Raw genomic sequence first — 22753 nt, 5'->3', positions numbered from 1 at the left:
CTCTGGCGACAGGATGCTTTGTGTGTAGACACTCCCTGAGTTATGGTGACAGAAGATGACCCCTTCTGTTAACAAAACTCTCTCTAGTGTAGACATAGTCCCTGTGGTTTTTTACATTTATTTTTAAATTAAGTGGATTGTGGACTCTTCCAAAACTATAAACTGACCTAATGAATAAATCATTGTTAGTCTTTTATGTGCTACATTTCTGCTGTTTTCTTTTCTTGGACTACAGACTAACACAGCTACCACTCTGTTACTATAAACTGACCTGAAATTCAGGCCATATAGCACCCTTAAGTGAGGAAAAGAATATATGGTTTTTTATCACAGCAGATTTGTTGAATGTGAAAGGGAGCCAGAGTACTCATGGCCCAGTTTAGATGTCTCAAAATTAAGTTTAGAATTGTGGCAGACCCCTACCTGGAAGCTTCAGGAACCTTCTGGAAGGACGGTATACTGGATGGTGGGCTAATGCCTTTTTTCCCCCTGACTAGGTCCTCATTGGTCAGCTGAGGCCCTGCACTCCCTCTAAAAGGTTCCCCCTAGCTGATTGCAGGGGGAGAGGTTTTGGAAGGCACACCGGAGGAGCGGAGCAGAGCAGAGTGAGCAAGACCACAACCACGGGGAAGCAGTGGGCAAAGTGGCCCAGGGTGAGGTTGCTACTTTGGGGCAGGGGTGAAGGCCCTGCTAGTTGCCTCTTATCCTTGCAGGGGCCCTGGGCCGGAGTCCAGGGTAGAGAGTGGGTCTGGACTCCCCCCACCCTTCCCCAGAGGGTCACTCCACTGGAGCAGGCGCAGGCCTGCAAGGGGACTGGCTGTGTCCTCCCCATTCTGGACTTGCCTGTGATGAGGATGGCTCGCTAAGCGGAGACTCCTGACTCTGGGAAGGCCTGGGCAGATAAGGGATCTCCGTGAGTCTCTGAGGCACAACAGAGAACCACCAGGAAGCGCAGGGACCCACAGGGGCTGACTAGGGACTTTGTCACAGAATTCTTATTTTTCCCTTTTAATTTTTAAATGTGTATTTTCAGCAGGTCATGTTAACGATAAGCTGCTGCAATAATGAACAGCTTTCTGTTAAAATTGCCTCATTATTCATTAATAAAAAGACTGAAAAATATTCTGATAGATAAATCTTGCCACTTGATGATGAGGCTGAGTAGTATTGTTAGATAATGTATATAAATTGGTGCATAATATATGTATAAATTGAAGAACCAAATGCATTAATCAGGGACAAAATTTACTGCTTTTTAATATGCTGTCATTTCTATAGATGAAGAGCCAGTCAGGCTTCATAGGTGGTGACCCTTAACCAAGAGCACCCTGTCGCCTTTCTCTGGGTTGAGTAATGCTATTTCAGCCAGCTGTGGCTTGGTGCAGAGACCAGAGGGTTTTGGGGACAGTCAACATGTTGAGTTGCACTTGGGAGGCAAACATATAGCCAGTACAAAGCTTGAAACAGATTAACTTTCCTGTTAATTTATTGTGCCCAACAAGTGTCTGCTTTTCTGCCCTAACTAAAACTTCTGTTCTGTCTTAAAGTGTTGATGTATCTCTGGAAATATCTTACACAGCAAATATTCCTTCAAGCAGAGAATTTGAAACTTTTTAAGTCTCCTGGGAGCACAATGATAGACTGAAATTGAGAGTGACCCCTTACGTATTTTTGACTTTTAGAGACCGGGTGTTCCTAGAAATTGTTGTTCAAGCCAGCGCTTCAGGCATTTATAGTTGTTCTTAAATTTATTTAATTTTACATTCTGCGCATATGGAGTGGACTAGATCTTACTGCTTATGTCAGGAAGTCTTCAAAGTTGGGTATCAGAATATTTTCAGTCTTCCCAAGTGGTCACTTAAGCAGCAGGAAAATCAGTCATCACTGAAATAGTATAGTCTACAAGTTTGTGAATAATTTCCTGAAGAGAGGAGATTTGGATCTGCCCTCTCTGTTTACTTTAAATATAAATAAAAATAAAATAAAATAAAAATAAAATAAACTTTAAGACATAGATGTCTTTTACATTGTTTTATTTCTGTCTTTTTGGAAAAGTGGCAGTGTTTTTTGCATAACAAGCGGTTCTCAATTTTTTTTTTTCATGGACCACTTGAAAATTATTGAGGGTCTTTACAGACCATTAAATGATCTTTCCCAATGTTTGTATCAATAACTTACTGTTATAAAGCACTTTGGATGAAAGTGCTATGTAAAGAAAAAAAAAAAGCCTTAATAATTAATGTTTTGTTTGTTCTGCAAATAGAAGTGTATAACATGTATTTTACTATCAGTACTTTTACATTTTTGTAATGCAATGGGTTGTACTTATTTTTATGAGTGACTCTCAGGGAAGTCAGATATAATTTTTGTTAGCTTTAGCCTTAGGTCAGGTTCAGCACTCCTCATCCTGCTTCTGTATTTGGACTCGAGGAAAATGATGAAATTGGTAGAATTCTTGGTATGTAGTAGTAAATGGCATCAGAAAACTCACTGCTTTGTCAGCAAGTTTTGAATACTTTCCAGTTCTTCGAATCCAAAACTCAGGCAGTTTTAAATTCTGACCATAATGTTTTGTTGGAAGAAAGCTTCAACAAGCAACTCTTGTGCCTTATTGGAAAAATTAGAGGGCATCTCATCAATTTCAGTTTCAAAAGGGCTGCATATCCAGTTGTTTGGTTCAGCTTCTACTGGAAAGTAATCAACAAACTGTTACTTCAAAGCAACAAGAAGTTCTTTGATGTAATCTTTTATTTCTTTGTCTGTCTGAAAATGAACTGGTTCTTGGCAATCTTTCACTATTGGATCCTTAGAGGGATCTATCTATAGACCACCTGAATGGAGCTCACAGACCACAGGCTGAGAACCTCGGACATAATGCGTGCTTTCCCATTTATATGATGTGTACGTTCTGGGATGGGATAGTGCTGTTTCTAAACTACTTTTGTAGGTCTCTGTGGAAATACTTTTTAGACACCTGCATCACCATCTACTTGGAACAGAATATAACATGTATTTGTCTCCTTTTCCCCATTACGTTGTTGTTATATGCGTATTGTGAAACTAGAATTTGTAGCTATGTATTTCTTACATAATCTAAGTGCACAAGTAAATTGAAGATGTACTTTTATTTTAGTACATTTAGTAAGAAGGAGGATTTTATCTATTACTGTACGTATTTTAATTAGGATTTTGACTTATTGCATAGAATTGTTTATACTGATGTATTGGTGATGCTCTGTTTTGATTTTGAGAAATGTCCCTGCTGCACTAGTGTATGATTTCAGATGTCACATTATAAAATGTAGGTAAGACTTATGTCACACCACAGTTACCTATCACTATTATCTAGCACTATTACTTATAGATATTGGGATCTGGGAGGCAGATATCAGGAATGGTGAGAAAGAAGAGGGGACTACCTACCACTGTTACTTGTAGATATTACCCAGGTCACAAATGTGTTTCAGTTACCTTACTTAATTTATATGTAATGTTTTCTTCTCAGTCTAGGTTGACTGAGGTATTTCTTTGAGGTTTTATTCCTGACATTTTACTATTTTTAAGAGTAAATATTCTTCTAAAGATGCATCCTTTGAGTTTTGTAGTCTTAGGAGGAATCTGGGGGAGAAGAAAGTGATCTATGTCCAAAAACTTGGTCTAATTGGACAGAGACAAAACAGTTCGGAGGCGCAAGTGTATCAATTGTATAAACTCAAGAAGATGCGGCAATCTAGCTGTTCTCTAAAGTTAGCACTGAGCATGTTACATTGTTCATACTTCTAAAGTATTTATACTTGTTTTTCTTTGTATGTACATATTCCTATGTCTTGCTGACTTTTTCCTGTCTGTTTTGCTTTTAGGAGTTCTACGAACATACAAAAACACTTTGGCAAGATGAAGGCGTGAAAGCCTGCTATGAGAGATCTAATGAGTATCAGTTGATTGATTGTGCACAGTAGTAAGTAGTACTTTTGTTCTGATACATATTGTCAATAACTGTAAGTTTCAAAGTCTCAGGGGGGTCACTGTGTTAGTCTGTTGCTTCAAAAACAAGAAGTTGTCCTGTGGCACCTGAGGCTACATCTGCACTAGAAGCATCTGTTTACAGAAGTTACTGTCGGAAGATATGTTCCAACAAAACTTCTGTCAACGGATCCTGTCTACACATAAAAGCAGATCGATCTTTTGATCCTCTCTGTCAGCAAAGGGGCCCCCCAGACTGTCTACACAGCTTTTTTTGTTTACAGTTTTTGTCAACAAAACTCATTTGGTATGTAGGCACTCCACAAGCTTTATCTACAAAACCCCAGTTTTGTCTACAGAACTCTCTAGACGTGCCCTTAGAGGTTAACAAATTTTTTAGGTCATTAACATTCATGGGTAAAGTTCTGATGAAGTGGGTTTCATGACCTAAGAAACTTGTTAGTCTCTAAGATGCTACAGAACAGCTTGTTTTACATTTTTTTTCTTTGTGATTGTTAAAGACCGAGTACATTTTATTTCCTGCTGTGTATCTTCTGTCCCATGAATAGAATAGGTTTCACTGTAAACATGTATCTTAATCAGTTGTTTGTGGAATAACTGTTGTCAGCTAATGGTACTCTTCACATGTTAAAAAAAAAATTCTGTTGCAAATACTGGAGATAGCTTAAAGTGATTTTGACAGGGGGACTCAAATTTTCCTGAGATAAACTGGATCTTGATAGTGTGTCCAAAAGCCAACCTCTTTTCCTCTCCAGTGTCAATCACTTGGAGCCCACCTCCTTTTCCACTGGCAATCAAATGAAATCCCTAAGGTCACAGCAATTGTTTATAAGAAAAGCTTATACTGTGGGGAACATTTATTTCATTTGTAGCTTTTTAATCCAATTAATAGCTGAAAAGAAAGAAGTGAAGCTGGAACTTGATGTACCATTCATTCTTGCTTCCAAATGAGAGTCCATTCACGTCCATAATTAACATTCTTCGAGTGGTCCCCGTGGGTGCTCCATAGTAGGTGTCAGGCTCGCCTGGCACCGCAGATCGGAATTCTTCTAGCAGTTTCCACTGGATCGCGCATGCACCGATGCGCGCCGCTCCCTTGCGCGCCCTTGGTCATGTGCGCAATCCGGTCCCTGCCAGTTCCTTCTCAACCGCCAACGGCTGCAGACGGAATCCGCTCCGGCTCTAAAGCCTGAGACAGATAAGATAATTGTTTTTACTTGTTAGCTCGTTGTTCTTACTATTAGATAAAAAAAAGAAAAAAAAAAGAAAGAAGCAAAACAAAAAAAGTGGAAAAAAACCCCATACAAAATAGTAGGAGAGAAGAGGAACGGAGGGTAGAGGAAGGGACAAGGAAGGCTGGTTAAGCCGTCCGCTACCCTGAAGGCCGTGAATGTTATTTGGGTTGTAGAACACACTGATTAGCGGCTAAGTACCCTATTAACGGTAAAGACTCACCGCAGTGTCTTCGTCAGGGTTTAAGAAGTGTGAGTCATGCTGCGAGGCTATGCCAGCCTCTGATGGGCATAGTAAGTGCATTCGCTGCCTGGGGGAGTCCCATGTTACCCAGAAGTGTTCGCACTGCGCTAAGCTTACAGCCAGGGCCAGGAAGGACAGAGAGATGAGGCTCAAAATGATCTTGTTTGATAAGGCCCTTCAGCCTGAGCCGCCGGAGAAGCCTCACACAGAAGGGCCCTCTGGGTCGCATAAAAGGAAGGCGGCTTCTTTGACCTCCTCTGTGCAAAAGAAGGGGAAACTCTCCCCGGCTCGATCCTTGCTGGCGGTTTCAGCGAGCCGGATGAGCGGAACGCAGAGCCCTGAGCCGCGGGCTGATGAAAGCGGCAGCACGGTCGCTCATGTGGCCGGGGCCGGGCCTCCGACTATTCAGCAGTTGGCACTGAGGGTGCCGCGGGCGCCAGCGCAGCAAGTGCCAGAATCGGCGCTGCCGCCTCACACGGCACCAGCAGCGCAGGGGCACCCAGCACGGGGCCTGGCGGCGCCGGAGGAAGCTACCCGCGTGGCACCGCTTATGACGATACCGAGCGCACCACCGACAGCGGGGCCGAGATCCCTGGCATGGGAGGGGGCGGCGCCCACCCTGCAGGGGCGAGGGAAAGCTAGAGCCAAACCCCGGAGCCTCAGTCCATCTCCAGGCAGGGCTGCGATGCTGTTATCACCCCGCCCCCCGAAAGATACATACCCTGCATCAAAGGGCGGCAACTCCTCCGGCCTATTTCACACCTGCCTCTCCGTTCCTCCAACCACCTTCACCTTGGCTCAGTCTACCTTCACCCTTTTTGGGCATGGATCCCGATGAGTACTATCACATACCAGCTTCACCATTATCAGTGTTGTCACAGAGATCCCGCTCTCCCAGACATCATGGGTACACACTCCGATCGTGGTCCAGGTCTCCATCACCAGGCCCTTGTCCATGTTGTTATGGCCGTCCTCATCATACTGAACACCGACATCAGAGGTCTAGATCCAGGGGCAGATCCCCTCCCACTCCTCGCCAATACCCCCGTGTACACTCTCTCGCTCTGGGAGAGGAACGCAGCTGTCCCAGGGGGAATTCGGTCCAGAGTCCCGAGACTTTCCTTCACAGCCCACGAGGGAGCAAGCATACCAGCGAACTCGGGAGCCAGAGGACTTGGGGGAAGTTTATCCTAGCGGCTCCTCCTCATCCTCCCCAGATGAGGCAGTTGTCCCCGGGGATGTCTCCCCTCCGGATGACCTTAAACAATTCCAAGAGCTGTTCGAAAGAGTAGCATACATGCAGGACATTCAAATAGCAGAAGTGCAGGAGAAGCATCATAAACTCCTGAAAAATTTGAGATCCCCGGCTTCATCTAGAATCGCTATTCCACTGGACGAAGCCATTATGGAGTCAGCCACTAACGTATGGCAGACTCCGGCCTGTATTCCACCTATGAATAAAAGGGCAGGTGATAAATACTTCGTCCCAGCCAAGGGCATGGAATTCCTGTTTAGCCACCCACAGCCCAATTCTTTGGTGGTCGAATCGTCCCAGCAGAGGTCGAAGACACCTCAGTACAGATCAGGGGGGTCAGATAAAGATGCTAAGAAATTAGAGCTGTTCGGCAGGAAGGTCTACTCCTCCTCTACCTTATTACTGAGAGTGGCAAACTGCGCGGCACATTTATCAAACCATAACTTTGACAACTACTCTAGACTTACCTCTTTCATGGATTCCCTCCCGGAGGACAAGAAGCCGGTGTTAAAGGCGATCATCCAGGAGGGCTACACGGCCTCGCAAACGGGAGTTCAGATTGCCCTGGACATGGCAAACACAGCGGCACGCTCAACAGCTGTAGCAGTGGTAATGTGTAGGGAGTCCTGGCTCCAGACATCTGGTATCCCCAGAGATCTACAGACGAAGATCATGGATCTTCCCTTCGACAAGCAGAAGCTGGTTGCAGAATCAGTGACTTGGTCCTACACTCTAGCAAAGATTCAAGGGCCACACTTAGGACCTTGGGTATCTACACTCCTCCATACAAGAAAAAGAAATTCTATCCTCAGCAAAGGCGCTACGCTTACCAACCACAATGCGCATAATATCAGCGAGGCTATGACCAAGGGCACCATCAATAGCAGCAACAGTACAGGGCCCCCAGGCGACGTTCTCAACAAAGTCGCACAACCTCGGGGCAAGCCCAGAGGCAGTAAGTTTGATGGGTATGTTGAGGACTGCACTATCAACACCATCGCTCAATGCCGCTCTCACCTCATGTTCCATCATCGCCTCAAACTGTTCCACTCCCAATGGCAAAATATCACAACAGACAAATGGGTGCTGGAAATTATAGCCACGGGTTACACAATCCCCTTCCAGTCACTACCATCGACGAAACCTCCCACCCGGCCTCTTCTGAGGGACCCTTCTCACGAGGCAAGGCTGAAGCAGGAGGTAGATCACCTCATGTTCATAGGGGTGGTGGAAAGAGTACCAGAACAATTCCAAGGGAAAGGTTTTTACTCAGATACTTCCTAACAGAGAAGAAAACAGGAGGCTGGAGGCCGATTTTGGACCATCAGGGCCTCAACAGATACTTGCGCAAGCAAAGCTTCTGGATGATTACAGTTGCCTCCATACTTGCGGCACTGGACAATGGAGACTGGTTTGCAGCCCTCGACTTACAAGACGCTTACTTTCATATAACAATCCACCCGGCACACAGACGCTTCCTCCGCTTCACAGTCGGCGGGGAGCATTTCCAATACAGGGTTCTTCCGTTCGGCCTATCCTCGGCACCCAGAGTCTTTACCAAAACCCTGGCAGTGGTATCAGCTTACCTGCACAGGCAGGGCGTGTTTATTTTTCCATACCTGGACGACTGCCTACTGAAAGGGGCCTCAAAGGCAGAGGTCCTATGCATGATACGCGTTACCGTGAACACGTGTACTTCGCTGGGCCTAGTTGTCAACCTTGCAAAGTCAAAGACCGAACCCACGCAAAATATAGAGTTCATAGGGGTGTGCATAAACTCTATCGCATCGAGAGTATACCTGCCCGACGCCCGCTTCCACACCATCAAATCCTTGGTGCAAGTCATGATGTACAGCCCCGCAGTGCCGATCCTAACTTGCCTGGAACTGTTGGGGCACGTGGCAGCCGCCACGTTTGTGGTACAGAATGCCAGGTTACACATGCGAAGCCTGCAGCATTGGCTGGCAAGTGTTTACAGACCGGCAGCCCATACCGTTCACAGGGTAGGATCACCCACGACGGAGGTACGGAAGTCACTTGCATGGTGGACAGATCCCAAGAACCTACTAGTGGGAGTGCCCTTCCACCAACCACAGATTTCCATTTTTCTTACAACCAGTGCCTCCCGCATAGGATGGGAAGTGCACATTGGCAGCAAGGTGACGCAAGGGCTATGGTCCCCCGCAGAACAGACACTGCACATAAACATACTGGAGCTCAGAGCAGTGTTCAATGCATGCAGACATTGTCAGAAATACCTGCACGGCAAAGTAGTCGGGATCAATACTGACAATACCTCCACCATGTTCTACATCAATCGACAAGGAGGGGCACGGTCCTGTGTGCTATGCGCAGAAGCAGTACGATTGTGGAATTGGTGCATTGCCAACAACATAACGTTGAAAGCCTCGTACTTGCCGGGTGCCCACAACATGAAGGCAGATCAACTGAGCAGGCGCTTTGCACTCATGCACGAATGGCAGATCTGCTGCGACGCATATTTCGCACCTGGGGGTTTCCCCAAGTCGATTTGTTTGCCACCCAGCACAACAAGAAATGCCCTCAGTACTGCTCCAGAGCAGGAATAGGGCGAGGCTCCCTGGGGGACACCTTCATGATCTCATGGAAGGGCCCTCTACTCTCCGCGTTTTCCCCCACAACACTTATCCACAAGGTTCTGCAGAAAGCCAGAAGGGAGAGAGCTCGCATGATACTCATAGTTCCAACTTGGGACCGACAACAATGGTTTCCCCTGCTTCTGCGCATGACGGATCGTCCACCACTCCCCCTACCGGTAGCACCGGACTTACTCACACAGGCTCAGGGGTCCATAGTGCACCCGCGCCCTCAGGGACTCCGCCTACAAGCATGGTTAATCCATGGCTCAGCGCCTTAGAGAGCACGTGTACGGAGGGAGTAAGACAAGTCTTAGAGTGTAGCCGAAGGACCTGCACCAGGAGGACTTACGAACAGAAATGGACATGCTTTACTGCCTGGTGCTCTGCCAAACAGTTAGCTCCTCTGGACGTCCCTATAACTGTAATTCTAGAATACCTGCTGGACCTCAAACGAGATGGGCTCTCTCTATCCTTGCTAAAAGTCTACCTCACAGCTATATCAGCTTTTTGGAACAAAGAGGAAGGGCCCACCGTATTCGCCCATCCTATTGTCACAAGGTTCTTGAAAGGGCTGGTAAACCTGTACCCTCCCTCGAAAACCGCTACCACCGTTGTGGAGTTTGGACTTGGTACTCCACATGCTATCAGGACCACCCTTCGAACCATTAGCCACGGTACCCCTCCGACTACTTACCATGAAAATGACCTTCCTTCTTGCGATTACGTCAGCCCGCAGGGTGAGCGAGCTCGCAGCAGTGATGGCAATGCTGCCCTACACAGTATCCTCAAAGGAGGCGGTGATCTTATGGTTACACCCAGCCTTCGTTCCGAAAGTTTCCTCGGAGTTCCACATTAATGAACCAATAGTATTACCCTCGTTTTACCTGAAGCCTCACAGCTCCAGCAAGGAGGCGTGCCTGTACCTCCTAGATGTGAGGAGGGCATTGGCCTTTTACATAGACAGAACTAAGCCCTTCCAGAAAACGGACAGGCTGCTGGTGTCTCTCACTCCCAGGTCGAAAGGGGAAGGCCTCTCTTCCCAGAGAATTTCAAATCACATTGTGTCCTGTGTAAAACTGTGCTACGAGCTTCGAAAGACCCCTTTGCTAGCCCCGCCCAGGGCTCTCTCCACCAGAGCGGTGGCGGCATCAACGGCCTTCTTCAAGGGAATCACGTTGAAAGACATTTGCAGAGCGGTGACTTGGTCATCCTACAACACCTTCGCCAAGCATTATGCCCTGCATCGGGTGTTCGATGAGGATACCCGTCTGTCGACAGCAGTCCTTTCAAGAGCAAGCTGCACATGAATCGAGTACCCATCTCCTTACTTGGGGTTATTGCTGGGTAGTCACCTACTGTGGAGCACCCACGGGGACCACTCTAAGAAGAAAGAGAAGTTACTCACTTGTAGTAACGATGGTTCTTCGAGATGTGTCCCCGTGGGTGCTCCACTACCTGCCCATCCTCCCTGCTTCGGATCTCTGTCTGGTGTTTTTCAGGAGCATCTGGGGCGGTTGGTCAAGGAACTGGCGGGGACCGGATCGCGCACATGACCGAGGGCGCGCAAGGGAGCTGCACGCATCGGTGCATGCGCGATCCAGTGGAAACTACTAGAAGAATTCCGATCTGCGGCGCCGGGCGAGCCCGACACCTACTGTGGAGCACCCACGGGGACGCATCTCGAAGAACCATCGTTACTACAAGTGAGTAACTTCTCTTTACTATACATAATAATAATTATATGCATATAATAAGAGGCTGGATGTAAATTTACAATTCTTCACTTATAATATAGTTCAGAATTTTGGTAGGTTTACCATACTAGTTTTTGTGCAACTGTAACTTATACTTTAATCATAGGCTCACAGTTGGAGGGCTGAAGGGACCACCAGAACATATAGTCCTTAAGTGTAGAATGAAATCTGTTTTTGCTTGGAAGGGTTATAGTTAAAAGGGACCATCTATTGATCGTGGAGTCTGTCTTTCTCTTTTGATAGAAGTCAAAAGTAAGATTTTGTGATTGGGGAAACAGTTGCATCTCATTTCATATAATGATCAGAGGTCTGGAGTGCTTGAGAATGTGTTTTTAGGACGGAGATTTTAACAGCATTAGATGAAGTAGAGCATAATTTGATGTCTCCTGTTTACCTCAGACCACAAGTAAGTCTAAAATTATTTCTTGCTGTAAAAGAGACTGCTTATCATGATTTTTGCACTGTTCTGGGTCTTAAGCAACAACATGGAAGTTACACTAGTGTTTCTAGTATGATTTTGTTTGAGCTGTAGTTAGACACCCCTCCCCTTCTCTAGATTACTGTTTTGTTTTTTTTTTCAGTCATTTATCTGAGCGCTTAAGGTGTTTTCATTGTAAATTTATTTGTTGTACAACAAGAAGTATTTCGGAGTTTAGGATTTTGATTTTGCGTGGTACTATGCCCTTGTATTTTTCTTGCCACCGGTTGAACCTCTCTAATCCAGCACCATCCATGATCCAGCATAATTTTAGTTAGCCAGATGTCCACTTATATTGGGTGTGGCCAAGTTTCCTGAGGTTATAACGTTTGTTTACCGCCACCAGTCCTAGCTCTCAGTATTCTGTGCTGCTATTTAGGTGTAATTTACCCCATAAATGTCTTCTAAGAGCCCAGTAGGCAGTGGAAGTGTTGGCACTGGACAATATTGAACTCCTGTGGTTCGGCAGATTCTCTCATTTGCCACAGGTCAGGCCCTGAGGGTCCCGGACTAGAAAGGTTCAACCTGTAACAGCACTGATGAAAGCCATTTGTTTCTGGTAAGTGTTTGCTTACTTTGCTATTTCTGCTAGCAGAAGTAAGTAAAATTAGGAACTTGTGTTTCCTCTGTCATGTTTCTCTGTACTGTAATTTTATGTTTTGCTTAAGATGAAGACTCGGGAAATTATTTTTTCTAGTCATCCATGTTTGCTGGATGTTGATTTTGTGTTGGGTTAGCTGGCAGGAGTGGCTTTTAATGATTTTACCATCCTGCTCCATCTAGTGGAACACAGATTTTTACAGCATAGATCAGTGACCAGTGGTGATAAGTTATAGAAATTCTTCTACTATTTTTCTTCATCTAATCTGTTTTTAATTTATTTTATCTTAAAGTTCATGTTGTTTTTTAACTTAAACATTTTTGCAACAATCTGGTTGTTCTTTTTATAAAGAATTCTGTCCTTGTTAATCCTAGTTCCTTTTGCTGGTTTTGATATTGCAACTATTCAGTAGTTTTAATATAGAATCAAAGGGAAAATCTTCATAATAAACTGTGCCTTGAAATTAGTATGCCTCGAATTCTGATATCAATTATTAATGACAGTTGCCATTTGCACTTTTGCAGGTAGTATATTAGTTTGCAAGGTGCAGGACATGGGTTTCCTGAGTTGTTTAAACCCAAGCTTTTTAGTCTTTCTATAAAGGAACAGTGGAAAAAAACACAACTTGGAATTCATGTATTTATTTGGCATTATAACTGTTTGCTTCTCAGAGGTGAACTTGACTCATCCCTATGTAAACTCTGCATAAAGCTCACACTAAAGCCTTTGTGCAGAAAGAATGGAGGTTAAGAGGATGGCACCTGTCTTTTAGTCAGTAGACAAGTGGTGATCCAGTCCCTGCATGTCTGTTGTACAGACAGTGGTCTAGCACAGCAGCCATGGCCACCTCCACAGACACTCTCATGCATTTTGTGGGGTGAACTCTGTGACTCCTTCCTTTTGCACTCATTGATTTTAAACCAGAGCTGTATTCCTCTCAGCAGTGCAAGGGGAGTGTGAAGACAGGCCTCTTGGTCTTTCCACCTGTTTGCCTTCTTGCCCAGCCGCACAGTGAAGCTTAAAGTGATGGAGAGGAGTGAGCTTTCTGTACTTGGGTGAGACACACCTCACGCTGGCAAATTGTGTGTGAACAGAGCTTTATTTTTTCCTAGGTTTGGGGCTTGCATTTTGTTTCTTCTTAGTGAATCCATCTGCTTATCTGTAGCTTGCCAAGATGGAAAGACAAAGCCTTCCCCATGGCCCAGTATTGACTTCCATTCTTTTAGAAATTTAAAAGTGAAATAATTTGGCCCCTCTAGTCTCTTTTTAAGTGGAAAAAATCTGAGGAGTTGGCAGGGTCACTGCTGCATAGCTTTGCTTCTCCTTTCATTGTTGTGTTTTGTTTTTTTCTTTTTTTTTTTGAAGAGGAAAATTGATTCTCTGCGTTGAGAGAGAGAGAGAGAGAGAGAGACACACACACAAAATAGCTATTTTCCACATGTTGAAAATTAAGAGATTTTAAGAAGTGCAGACTCCCTCTTTCACAAGCCAAGAAGAGCCCACCCATGAGTGTAGAGCAAAGGTGCTTATCCTAACTGCCTTTCCCATCCCTGAGAAAGAAGCCCCATCGCTTCTCTAACTAGTCACATTTTTAGCACACACATCACTGTTTTGTCTAGGGATCAGTATCTTGGAGTACAGTAGTATCTCTCTCTTACGCTGGCCCAGCAGCTAAGCCCTGTAGTTATTTTGTCCTATTTAAAACTTTTTTTGAAATCTTCCTGTGGTAGGTTAACATTTGATGCATCCTAAGTGCCTTTTCTTTCTCCCCCCACCCCACCCCCTGTGCACCTTACGATATTGATATAGAGCAACTTGGGACGTGCAAGCCTGTAACCTTTAACTGTAAAGTCTTCTGCTGTCTCCTGTCCCTCACACCTGCTTTTAGTACCCTCCTTCCAGTTCTGCAGCTTGAAACTATACCCAGGTTTGCTGAGAGTAAATTAAATTTGTCAGTTGAGAGGCATCCCTGTTAATTTTGAAGGAGTATCTGCCCTATTCATCATGAGCTTTACTGTACTTCCTGCTTACTAATGCTTGCAGTTTCAGGGGAGGAGGAAGGAGATTGTTTCCCTTCTCTTAACTGGACTGAGTAACTGGTTACTTTCAGTTCTGTTTTTAGAAAATGTGTGGTCTGGGAGCTTTCATCAGTTTTGCTCAATTTGGAATGTGCTGTAGGTGTGAGAAGGGAACTATATTGAGGAGGAAACTAGGACTCCTTGTCCTTTTGAATATTCTGGAGATTCACGCCAGGAAAAAGATAGACGTGTTTAGAGAAGCTGCACTGTAATATTTATAGTTATTTCTGGTGAGTGATATAGAATAAAGAAAATTCAAAGTAATACTAGATGGATTTAATAAGATTCCTGTCTAATCCATGAAGGGCACAAGGCTGTGTTTTTATTCAGGTACACGCTACTGTTTAATATCAAAGAAAGTAAGGTTCCTCACTTCCATTTTGTCGCCTCTGTACTTGTTGGTAGTACCAAAGGCACACTTCTGCAGCTTGAATTTGTTTTTGTCCTGTAATAAAGCTTCACTACATTGTATTGATGAGTAGGATAGCCATTGTGAACACAGCTGTTGGAAGTCCAATGGTTAATGGACAAATGAACCTGCACAACTACAAAATTAATCATCACAAAATGTATGTTGTGGCAGCACTTACAGGGTAGGGTCCCATTTTACCTGGTACTGTACAAATGCGTAACGAAAAATTGTTGTGGTTCAAATCTGTAAAGATATTTCTGTTCCTAAAGATGCCAGAATACCTTTAAAATCCTGATCCCCTCTTCTTTGATTTTGACATTTATAATTGATTTTAAAATTAGTTGTAATGTTTAGTGTGCTAGTCAGTGTTCTGTGCATCATGTAAAAGTAATGCAATCTTAGTAATATGAGCTTTCACAAGAGCCTCTGCTGTTGAACCTTTCAGAAATGGAGAGGTCACCGTTCATACGTGCAGACATATGGAGTATGGATTCTTTGGGTTCCACTGTAATGCATTGTCTTGCTGCTGTGCTCTTGAATTATCAGACTGCTTCCTTTCACTAATTTTCAAGGCAGTCTTTATATCAAGCTAACTTGAAGTTTACATAATGTTACAAGGAATAAAGTCCATGAAGGATATCAGAAAACTTAAGTTGTCTTAAATATATTACAAAACCCACATGATTCCAGAATGCAAGTGTATCGAGTTAATTCAGCAGGGCCATTAATTTTGCTGTAATTTCTGAATTAGGTAATATAGTACTTTATGAAGTTGGATACAATAGCAAACATTGTTAGAAGTCATATATATGTATAAAATAAGGAATGTATTAAGATGTTAATTTTAAGGTCTAGAAGATCAAGGTTCAAACTACAGTAATTGCTAGAATTTTTCACGAGGAGACTTTGGCATAATCAATTTATCCACACAAATTGTTGACATTTTTAAATCCACTTCAGAAGTTGTGCCCCATAGACAGAAAATATTTTTAGTCAAGTGCAGTCTTGTCCCACACAATTGTAAAACTAATCTGAATAACTATTTTAATGTTTTAGGGCTCAGCTAGGATAGGCAGGGCTGTTACTGAAGTTGTCATTCTTCTCACAATAAGGCCCTGTTTTCAGTTACTTATAACTTTGTCAAACTTTAAAAATCTGGGATAAAATTTTGCACACCAAAGGTCTTCCTCTGTCTTTTTTTTTTTTTTTTTTTTTTGTAATTTTATCCAGTGTGGTTCAGCCCTTTCCATGAGCAAGGCTAAGGAAAAATTTATTATTTTGCCAAAGTTTAAAAAGTTCGTTTTTGAAAAGTTCTAGTCTCCTCCCATGCTTTACAGCGGGGACTTTAAAACTGTTTGAGGTGGCTTTTGTGACAGATATAACTTCTGGAGGCTTTGTGAAATCTGCCCAAACTTGTCGAAGGTGTAAGCCTTTGAAAAGTCGCAGTTTGCACATACAGTAGCACCTCGGAGTTGTGAACACCTCAGGAATGGAAGTTGTTTGTAACTCTGAAATCTTTGTAATTCCAAATAAAATGTTACGATGGGTCTTTCAAAACTTAACAATTGAACATTGACTCAATTCATCTTTGAAGCTTACTAAGCAAAATGTTGTTGTTAACCATCTGAATTTAATTGAAACCGGCATAAAAGCACAGAAAGTTTCCTTACCATGTCAAATATTTTTAAAAATTTCACATTATTTTTAGTATTTTACATTTAACACAAAACTGTAATGTGGCTGTTTTTGTTTGTTTGTTTGTTTGTTTGTCTGCTGCTCCCTTAGTGCATACTTCAGGTTCCAAATGAGATATGTAGTTGGCCAGTCATTTTTTTAACTTGGGTGTTTGTAACTCTGAGGTTCTACCCTATTCAGTAGGCTTCTTACATTTCAGCATCTACATTTCCTCCAGATTCTTTCTATACCAGCAATTCCCAACCTATGGGTCAAAACCCAAACATGAGTCGCCATTAGATTTTCAAAGGGTCACCAGCTGGGTGGCGCCAAGCTACATGTGGCTCTTTAAGGATCCATTTGCAGCTCCAAATGCAGCTGCCTTACTCCTCCCCCAGTGCCCAGTCCTTGCCCTGCTGCACAGAAATTAAACTCGATTTAATTGGTTTAACAGCCAGCAGGAGGGATCCTGCCTTTAAACCAATTAAATTGAGTCCCATTTTGGTGCAGCAGGTCAGGCAACTCCCCCTGCTGCAGGTGGGGAAAGAGAGTAGGAGGGCTGTGGGGAGCTGTGCCAAGAAGGCAGTGGTAGCCCAGTGAAGGAGCACTGGGGAACAGCAGTGGAAGTGTGTGGAGCTTGTGTGAGGTGGCGGGGGTGGGGGTTGGAGCTGAGAGGGGTTTAAGTATCATCTCTAAAAACCATATTAATTGTTTTATTTACTTTGTTGTATCAATTTTATATGTATGATGCAAGGGCGGATCCAGATGAAATGTTCATGGTGTGTAAAAATGTTCAAGGGGGGTAAAATAAAATCAAGATTTATTTAAAAAAAAAAAATTTTCCCGGGGGAGGACATCTTCCCTTTCCCCGGTTTTGAATTGGTTTGGGTCACAAAGTCTTACTGAATCGTCAAAATGGGTCACCATCTTGAAAACGTTGGGAACTGCTCTTCTGTACGGAGCATACTTCAGTGTAGAGCTGAGCAGTTGCTGCTCTGGGGTGCTGTTGGTTATGTGGAATTCGGGAACCTAGATGAAGAGTAGGAAGACCTTCTTGCCTGTGTCAGCGGTGAGTAAGTGAGAGCAGAGGAGTGATGGGAAACCTGCGGGACATGGACCCTGTGCAGCCCACTTGTGCTTCACCCGCAGGCTGCAGACCCATCTGCTCCCCAACCCTGCATGCCTCTTGCACCAGACCCCCACATTTCTTACTCCTCCCCTACGCTCCCAGCACTTCCAGGGTGCTGTGAATCATGCTCCATCTCTGCTCCTCCATCTCCCTCCCAGAGCTGAAACACCACAGATCAGCTGTTAAAGTTCGGCGGGGGACGGGGTTGGGAGTACAGCATGTGTCAGTGACATTTCAGTGCTCTGAAAGTACTGGGAAGGTGGGGAAGGAGAAGGAAGTTTGAGGCTCCAGTGCCCCAGCGTGCAAGAGGTGCACAGGGGTGGGGCCAGATGGGTCTGTGGCCTGCATGTGGAACCCCAATAGGTTGCATGTCACCTGTGGGCTGCAGGTTGTCCACCACTGCTCTGCTCAGCTACTCACTACTGACACGGGCAAGAAGATCTTCTTCTTTCTTTACATTTAGGATCCTGAATCCCATGTAACCAAAAAGAGCCCAGAGCTGCAGCTGCTGAATTCTACACAGAAGTATGCTCTACATTAAACTATGAAGCTTGTGGCCCACTGAGGTGAAGAGCTGCTCATGTGGCCTATTCACTGTTCATGGTTGCCCGTTGCTGGAGCAGAGTCTTCAAACCAGCCCTGCCCTGCCTTTTCCCACTCAGGCCCCACCCACCCTGCTTGCTCATCTCTCATCATTAGTTCTTCGCTTGCTGCTTTACCACCCTCAGCTCCAGTGTGAATGGTCTCAGGGGACTTGCAGTCCCACCTCCATCAAGCTGTCTGAGAGTACAAATCAGAAAACTGCTGCGGCTGCATGGGACCAGCCAGGCAGTCCCTGCTTCTCTTCGTGCTATGTGACCAGCAGGTTCCTTCCATGCCCCCTTGAACCATCCTTGCCTCAAGAGTGCAGATGGGGAAGCACCAGATGAGAACATTCCATGCCTGCTGGGAGCTCCATTTCTCATTGGCTGCCACAGTCTAGTCTCCAGTGCAGCCCTGCAAACCATGTTCCTTGAAGGGGCTGCCTACGGCCATCTGTCCTGCCTCAGGAACAACCACATGGGGACAGGGTGACTTCCCTCCCTGCCCTTGGTAAACAGACTTGTCTAGTCTGGTCAGTACATCTTACTGGACACTGCTAGGCCACTTAAACTAAACTTCTCACATGTGGTCACTAGTTATAGTCTGTTTTCTTGGGTCTCCAGCAAGAATCCCTGAGGTCTCATTTGCTGAGAATTCAGAGCTGTACTGAAGTAATGGGAGCTGTATTTTGAACATACGAAGTGCTATATAACATCAAGTGCTCTGAAGAATAGTTTCCTGGGCATCTCAAATTGGGCTGTCAACATTAATGGATATTTTTTGTATTAATCTCTTTGGCTACATGTATATTGGATGCATCTGACTACAGAAGTTACTATCAGAAGAGACATTCTGAGAAAACTTTTGACAAATCCTGTCTACACATAAAAGTGGATTGATCTTCTGATCTATTGACAAAAGGGCCTCGTGGAGCATCTACTCAGATTTTTTGTTGACAGTTTCTGTCTACAAAACACATTTTGTGTGTAGATGCTCCATGAGTTTTGTTTACAAAACCCTCTAGTGTAGAGGTAGCTGCAGTGTCTCGCTTCCCCATCTGTAAAATGGGATTAACAGTGTCCACTCATGTCACAGGAGTGTTGTGAAAGTAAGTTTTATGACAGACTCAGATGCTATGCTGATGAGCAGCATAGAAAAGCTGAGGAGATTAGTTCTGTCTTCAAGGCAGCAGAATTTGAAGTGTCCTGCAAATACAACCAATCCTTAAACAATGAGGAAAAACAAATTACTGAAAAGATGCTCATGAAGTGAGCATCATCCATCCTATGCACAGAAAAAGGTAGGGTCCTGTGGAAAAAATATTATGCAATCATGTAATTAATGACTCTTAATGCACACATACAAGGGGGCCAAATTAGGGTTGCACTAGCAATCAAAATTCTTTCATTTCCTAACTTTTTTGAATGCTTGACTTTGCAACTTTTCATAATACAGGTGGCACTCTCTAACCCAGCATGCTCTGGTCTGGCAACATCCATGGTCTGGCATGATTTTAATTAGCCAACTGTCTGCTTATCGGGGTGTGACCAAGTTTCCTGTGGTCCCATAAAGTTTGTTTACAGCCACAAGTCATGGCTCTCAGTGCTTTGTGGTGGTGGTTAGCTCTGATTTACTACTAAATGTCTTTAAGAGCCCAGTATGCAGTGGAAGTTCAGTAATCCTGCAACCTGCCTCTCTGGAGCTGCATGTGGCTATTCAAGGACTTTGTTGTGGCTCCCAACACTATGATTGCAAAGTAAAAATCAAAACAAAAAAAAACTTCCTGATTATTTTTGATAAATGGTGAATGTCTAAAAGCCCAAAAATGGACTATTCATATCTAAATAGTAAACGATGTGTGATCCCGAAACTTTGGATAACTTGCTCTAGCATCTCCAGAGAGAGAGAAGGTTTGGGAGTGGAAGTGAGGTAGCCAGTGATACAAACACATATGTAAAGTGTGAGGAAATAGAACATGTAAAAATAAACATGTATTACAAACCAATGTGTGTGCCCTGTTCTTAAAATAGGGGTTACAAAAAGTATGGGTAGACATTATTTATTAAGGTATGTCTCATAGTCACATGCATTGTGGCTCTTGGATTATTAAGTTTTTCTACTGAACTGGGAAAGAAATGGGTCATCTTGTTGTTTTGGTTGCCGACCCCTGTGCCAGACAGTATTGATCTCCCACATTTCGGCAAATTGTCTAGTTCAGCACCAGTGAGTCTCCAGGGTGCCACACTGGAGAGGTTCAGCTTCTATTCTTGTAACTTAGTTTTTGTATGTGTAATATTAGAAATAGGGCCTTCAGCAGCTGAACATCAGGCTACTTCATAGGTCTGCCAGGACTTTCTGATTCTTTAAGGTGAATGGGGAAAGTTTTTCAAACTGGGGGAGCCACAGAATGTTTTTCTCATTTTCTTTATAGCCTGATGTCCCAGACTCCCATCTACTCTGGTAGCCACTTTAATGACTCCTTGTATCATGCTCAGAGAGTCTTTTAAAAAAAAAACAAAAAAAAACTACACCTGATCAGGGAGCTGATGTCAGAGAAGTTTCATTCCCAACTGGAGATGGGTGAACCATTTTATAAATGAGAACAGACCAGAGCTCTTTCATAGTAGTAATATCATAGTCATCACTTGTGCAACATTTCACTCAAGAATTTCTCTTTTTAGCCTTGCAAACACCATATGAAGGATCGGAACAGTAAGGTGTGCTCACTTCTACCATTGAGGTGGGCAAAGCGAGGGCAGCTGCTCCCAGGACCGGTGTTTCAAAGGGGCCTATGGCTACTTTAGCAGCAATGGCAGCTAGAGCTGTGGGTCCCTTTGAAGTCCTGTGGCAGAACTACTCTGGCTGCAGAAGGCTGTGAGGGTGTGGGGGGGACCAGCACTGCAGTCCGGGCAGCGCTGAGAGCTAGCTGCCTTTGGCCCCACCCCTTGCAGGGCATGGAGCTGGACCTCCCTCCCACCTTTCCCTGGGACCCATGGCAGCTGTTGTTGCTGCTGGCTGTGTTCCCCCTTCTACAGGGTCAGTTAGGGAAGGGGTGTACAAAGTAGGGAGGCGGGTCCCCGCGGGGGGGGGGGGTGTGTGTGTGTGTGTGAAATTTCATAAGGGGGAGGCATCATGATCAGCTGCTGGGTCTCTGGTTCATCCATCTCTTTAAAATGTTGAAATATGTCACTTTTTTATGTCTGTGTAGTTAAAATTATATACTGATTAATAAAGTTTTTACAGTCTGCATATTTATCTGCTCACATGTGCCGAAAGGGTTGTTTGTTTATATGAACAGAATCGAAATTACTGTGGGCTTGGACTACATTAGATAGGTTGGGTGGTGTGGGGGCTGCTAATTGCAGGGACAAAAAGTGGGGCCCAACATTAAAAGTTTGTTCATCCTTGAGTTAAGGCACAAAAGATTTAAGTGATTTGCTTGGAATCTCACACTGCCTAATTAGGGACTGACTTCAGTGGTCTTTGTGTCAGTCCAATATCATGTGAGAGACAGCGCTTGGGAATAGAACTTAGACCGTCTTAGTGAATTTACACAGTTCTAAGCAGTGGATCATGCTCCCAAACATTTGAATTTCTGCTTTAATTAGCTTTGGATTGCTTAGGAATGCAATTTGATTTTTTGATTCATTTTAATACTGTGCACATCTCTTAGCTGACACTTCGTAATTTTGACTAGAGTGCAAAAGGAAACTGTGTGAGAGAAGCTATTTGCAAGCCATTTCACACTCCTCCAACATCAGGAAGGGCTGGAAGTAGCGTGAGAGAGCCTGTTCTCACGCTATTTCCTGCTTGAATGCCTTACTGTGTTTTCTCCTGCTGCTGTCTGCCATTTCAGAGAAGGAGTAGGCTAGAGGAGATTTGCTAGTGTAGGTACAATAAGACATGTTCCTTGCAGTTCAGCACCAGCAGAGTTGCTTTGAAAATGAGCCAGGCAACTCCAGGAGAGCTTTGAGTAATGATTTTTTTAAAAAATCATTTTGTTTTTAACTGTGTTAGCAGAGGAAGAATGCAGTATTGTAATTCTGCATAATAGCATCCGCTGATGAAACACCAGCAGGCTCAACTGTATACGGGCTTTACTTCTGTCAAGATGTTGGATCTCCTTTATTTTTAATCTGACTTTTTATGGTGTGTGTTTCCTGAGTCTGTCCAATAGCAAAGGTTAGTCTGTTAAGACTTCGTAAGGTTACTCCTGGATAATCTTCCTCCACGGCGACTGCACTTTTATAAGCTTCTCGCTCTTGCCACTAAAAGAGAGGGTCTCCTTACTACACAGGTAACACCTGGCTTAATGGGGCTACCTTTGTGCTAGCCTCACTTCCTTTTCCTAGTATTTAGTCCTAGCTGTGTGAGCTAATTATGATATGTCACATTCAGTATTCTTTTAAACAGGGCAGAGGTTCTATGGCTGTTGTTCCCATATATCTAAGCCTCCCACAGACATTAATGAATACATCCTTACATCACTGGGCGTAGGGGGAAGTATTATGATCACCATTTTGCAGATGGAGTACTGAAGCAAAAAGATGGTGATGTGTCTGTGGAATCTATAAATAGACCCTGACCTCCTAATTGATAACCCAGTGCCTTAACCGCAAGACCGTTTTACCTCATTCAAAGCACATGATCACCACCGCAGACAGATGATTGGTGACTGTAGCCCCATCCCTACTCCTGTTCACTCCATAGCT

General features: G+C 44.1%; 1 protein-coding gene across 6 annotated transcripts in view; it reads left to right on the top strand.

The window, feature by feature from the left end:
- Window positions 1-22753, top strand: part of GNAS (GNAS complex locus) — a 292287-nt gene that overhangs the window by 214939 nt on the left and 54595 nt on the right. For 4 of the 6 annotated variants that reach the window (XM_075012123.1, XM_075012124.1, XM_075012126.1 and 1 more), the window contains one exon: window positions 3861-3958. The exons of the other annotated variants lie outside the window; for them this stretch is intronic. In XM_075012123.1, the coding sequence (XP_074868224.1) occupies window positions 3861-3958 (98 nt within the window). The remainder of the gene's footprint in view (window positions 1-3860; window positions 3959-22753) is intronic. 6 annotated transcript variants of the gene reach the window in all.

This window comes from Carettochelys insculpta, chromosome 17, assembly GCF_033958435.1.
Source record: "Carettochelys insculpta isolate YL-2023 chromosome 17, ASM3395843v1, whole genome shotgun sequence".
Classification (NCBI taxonomy): Eukaryota; Metazoa; Chordata; order Testudines; family Carettochelyidae; genus Carettochelys; species Carettochelys insculpta.
This window is presented reverse-complemented; position numbering and strand designations above follow the sequence as displayed.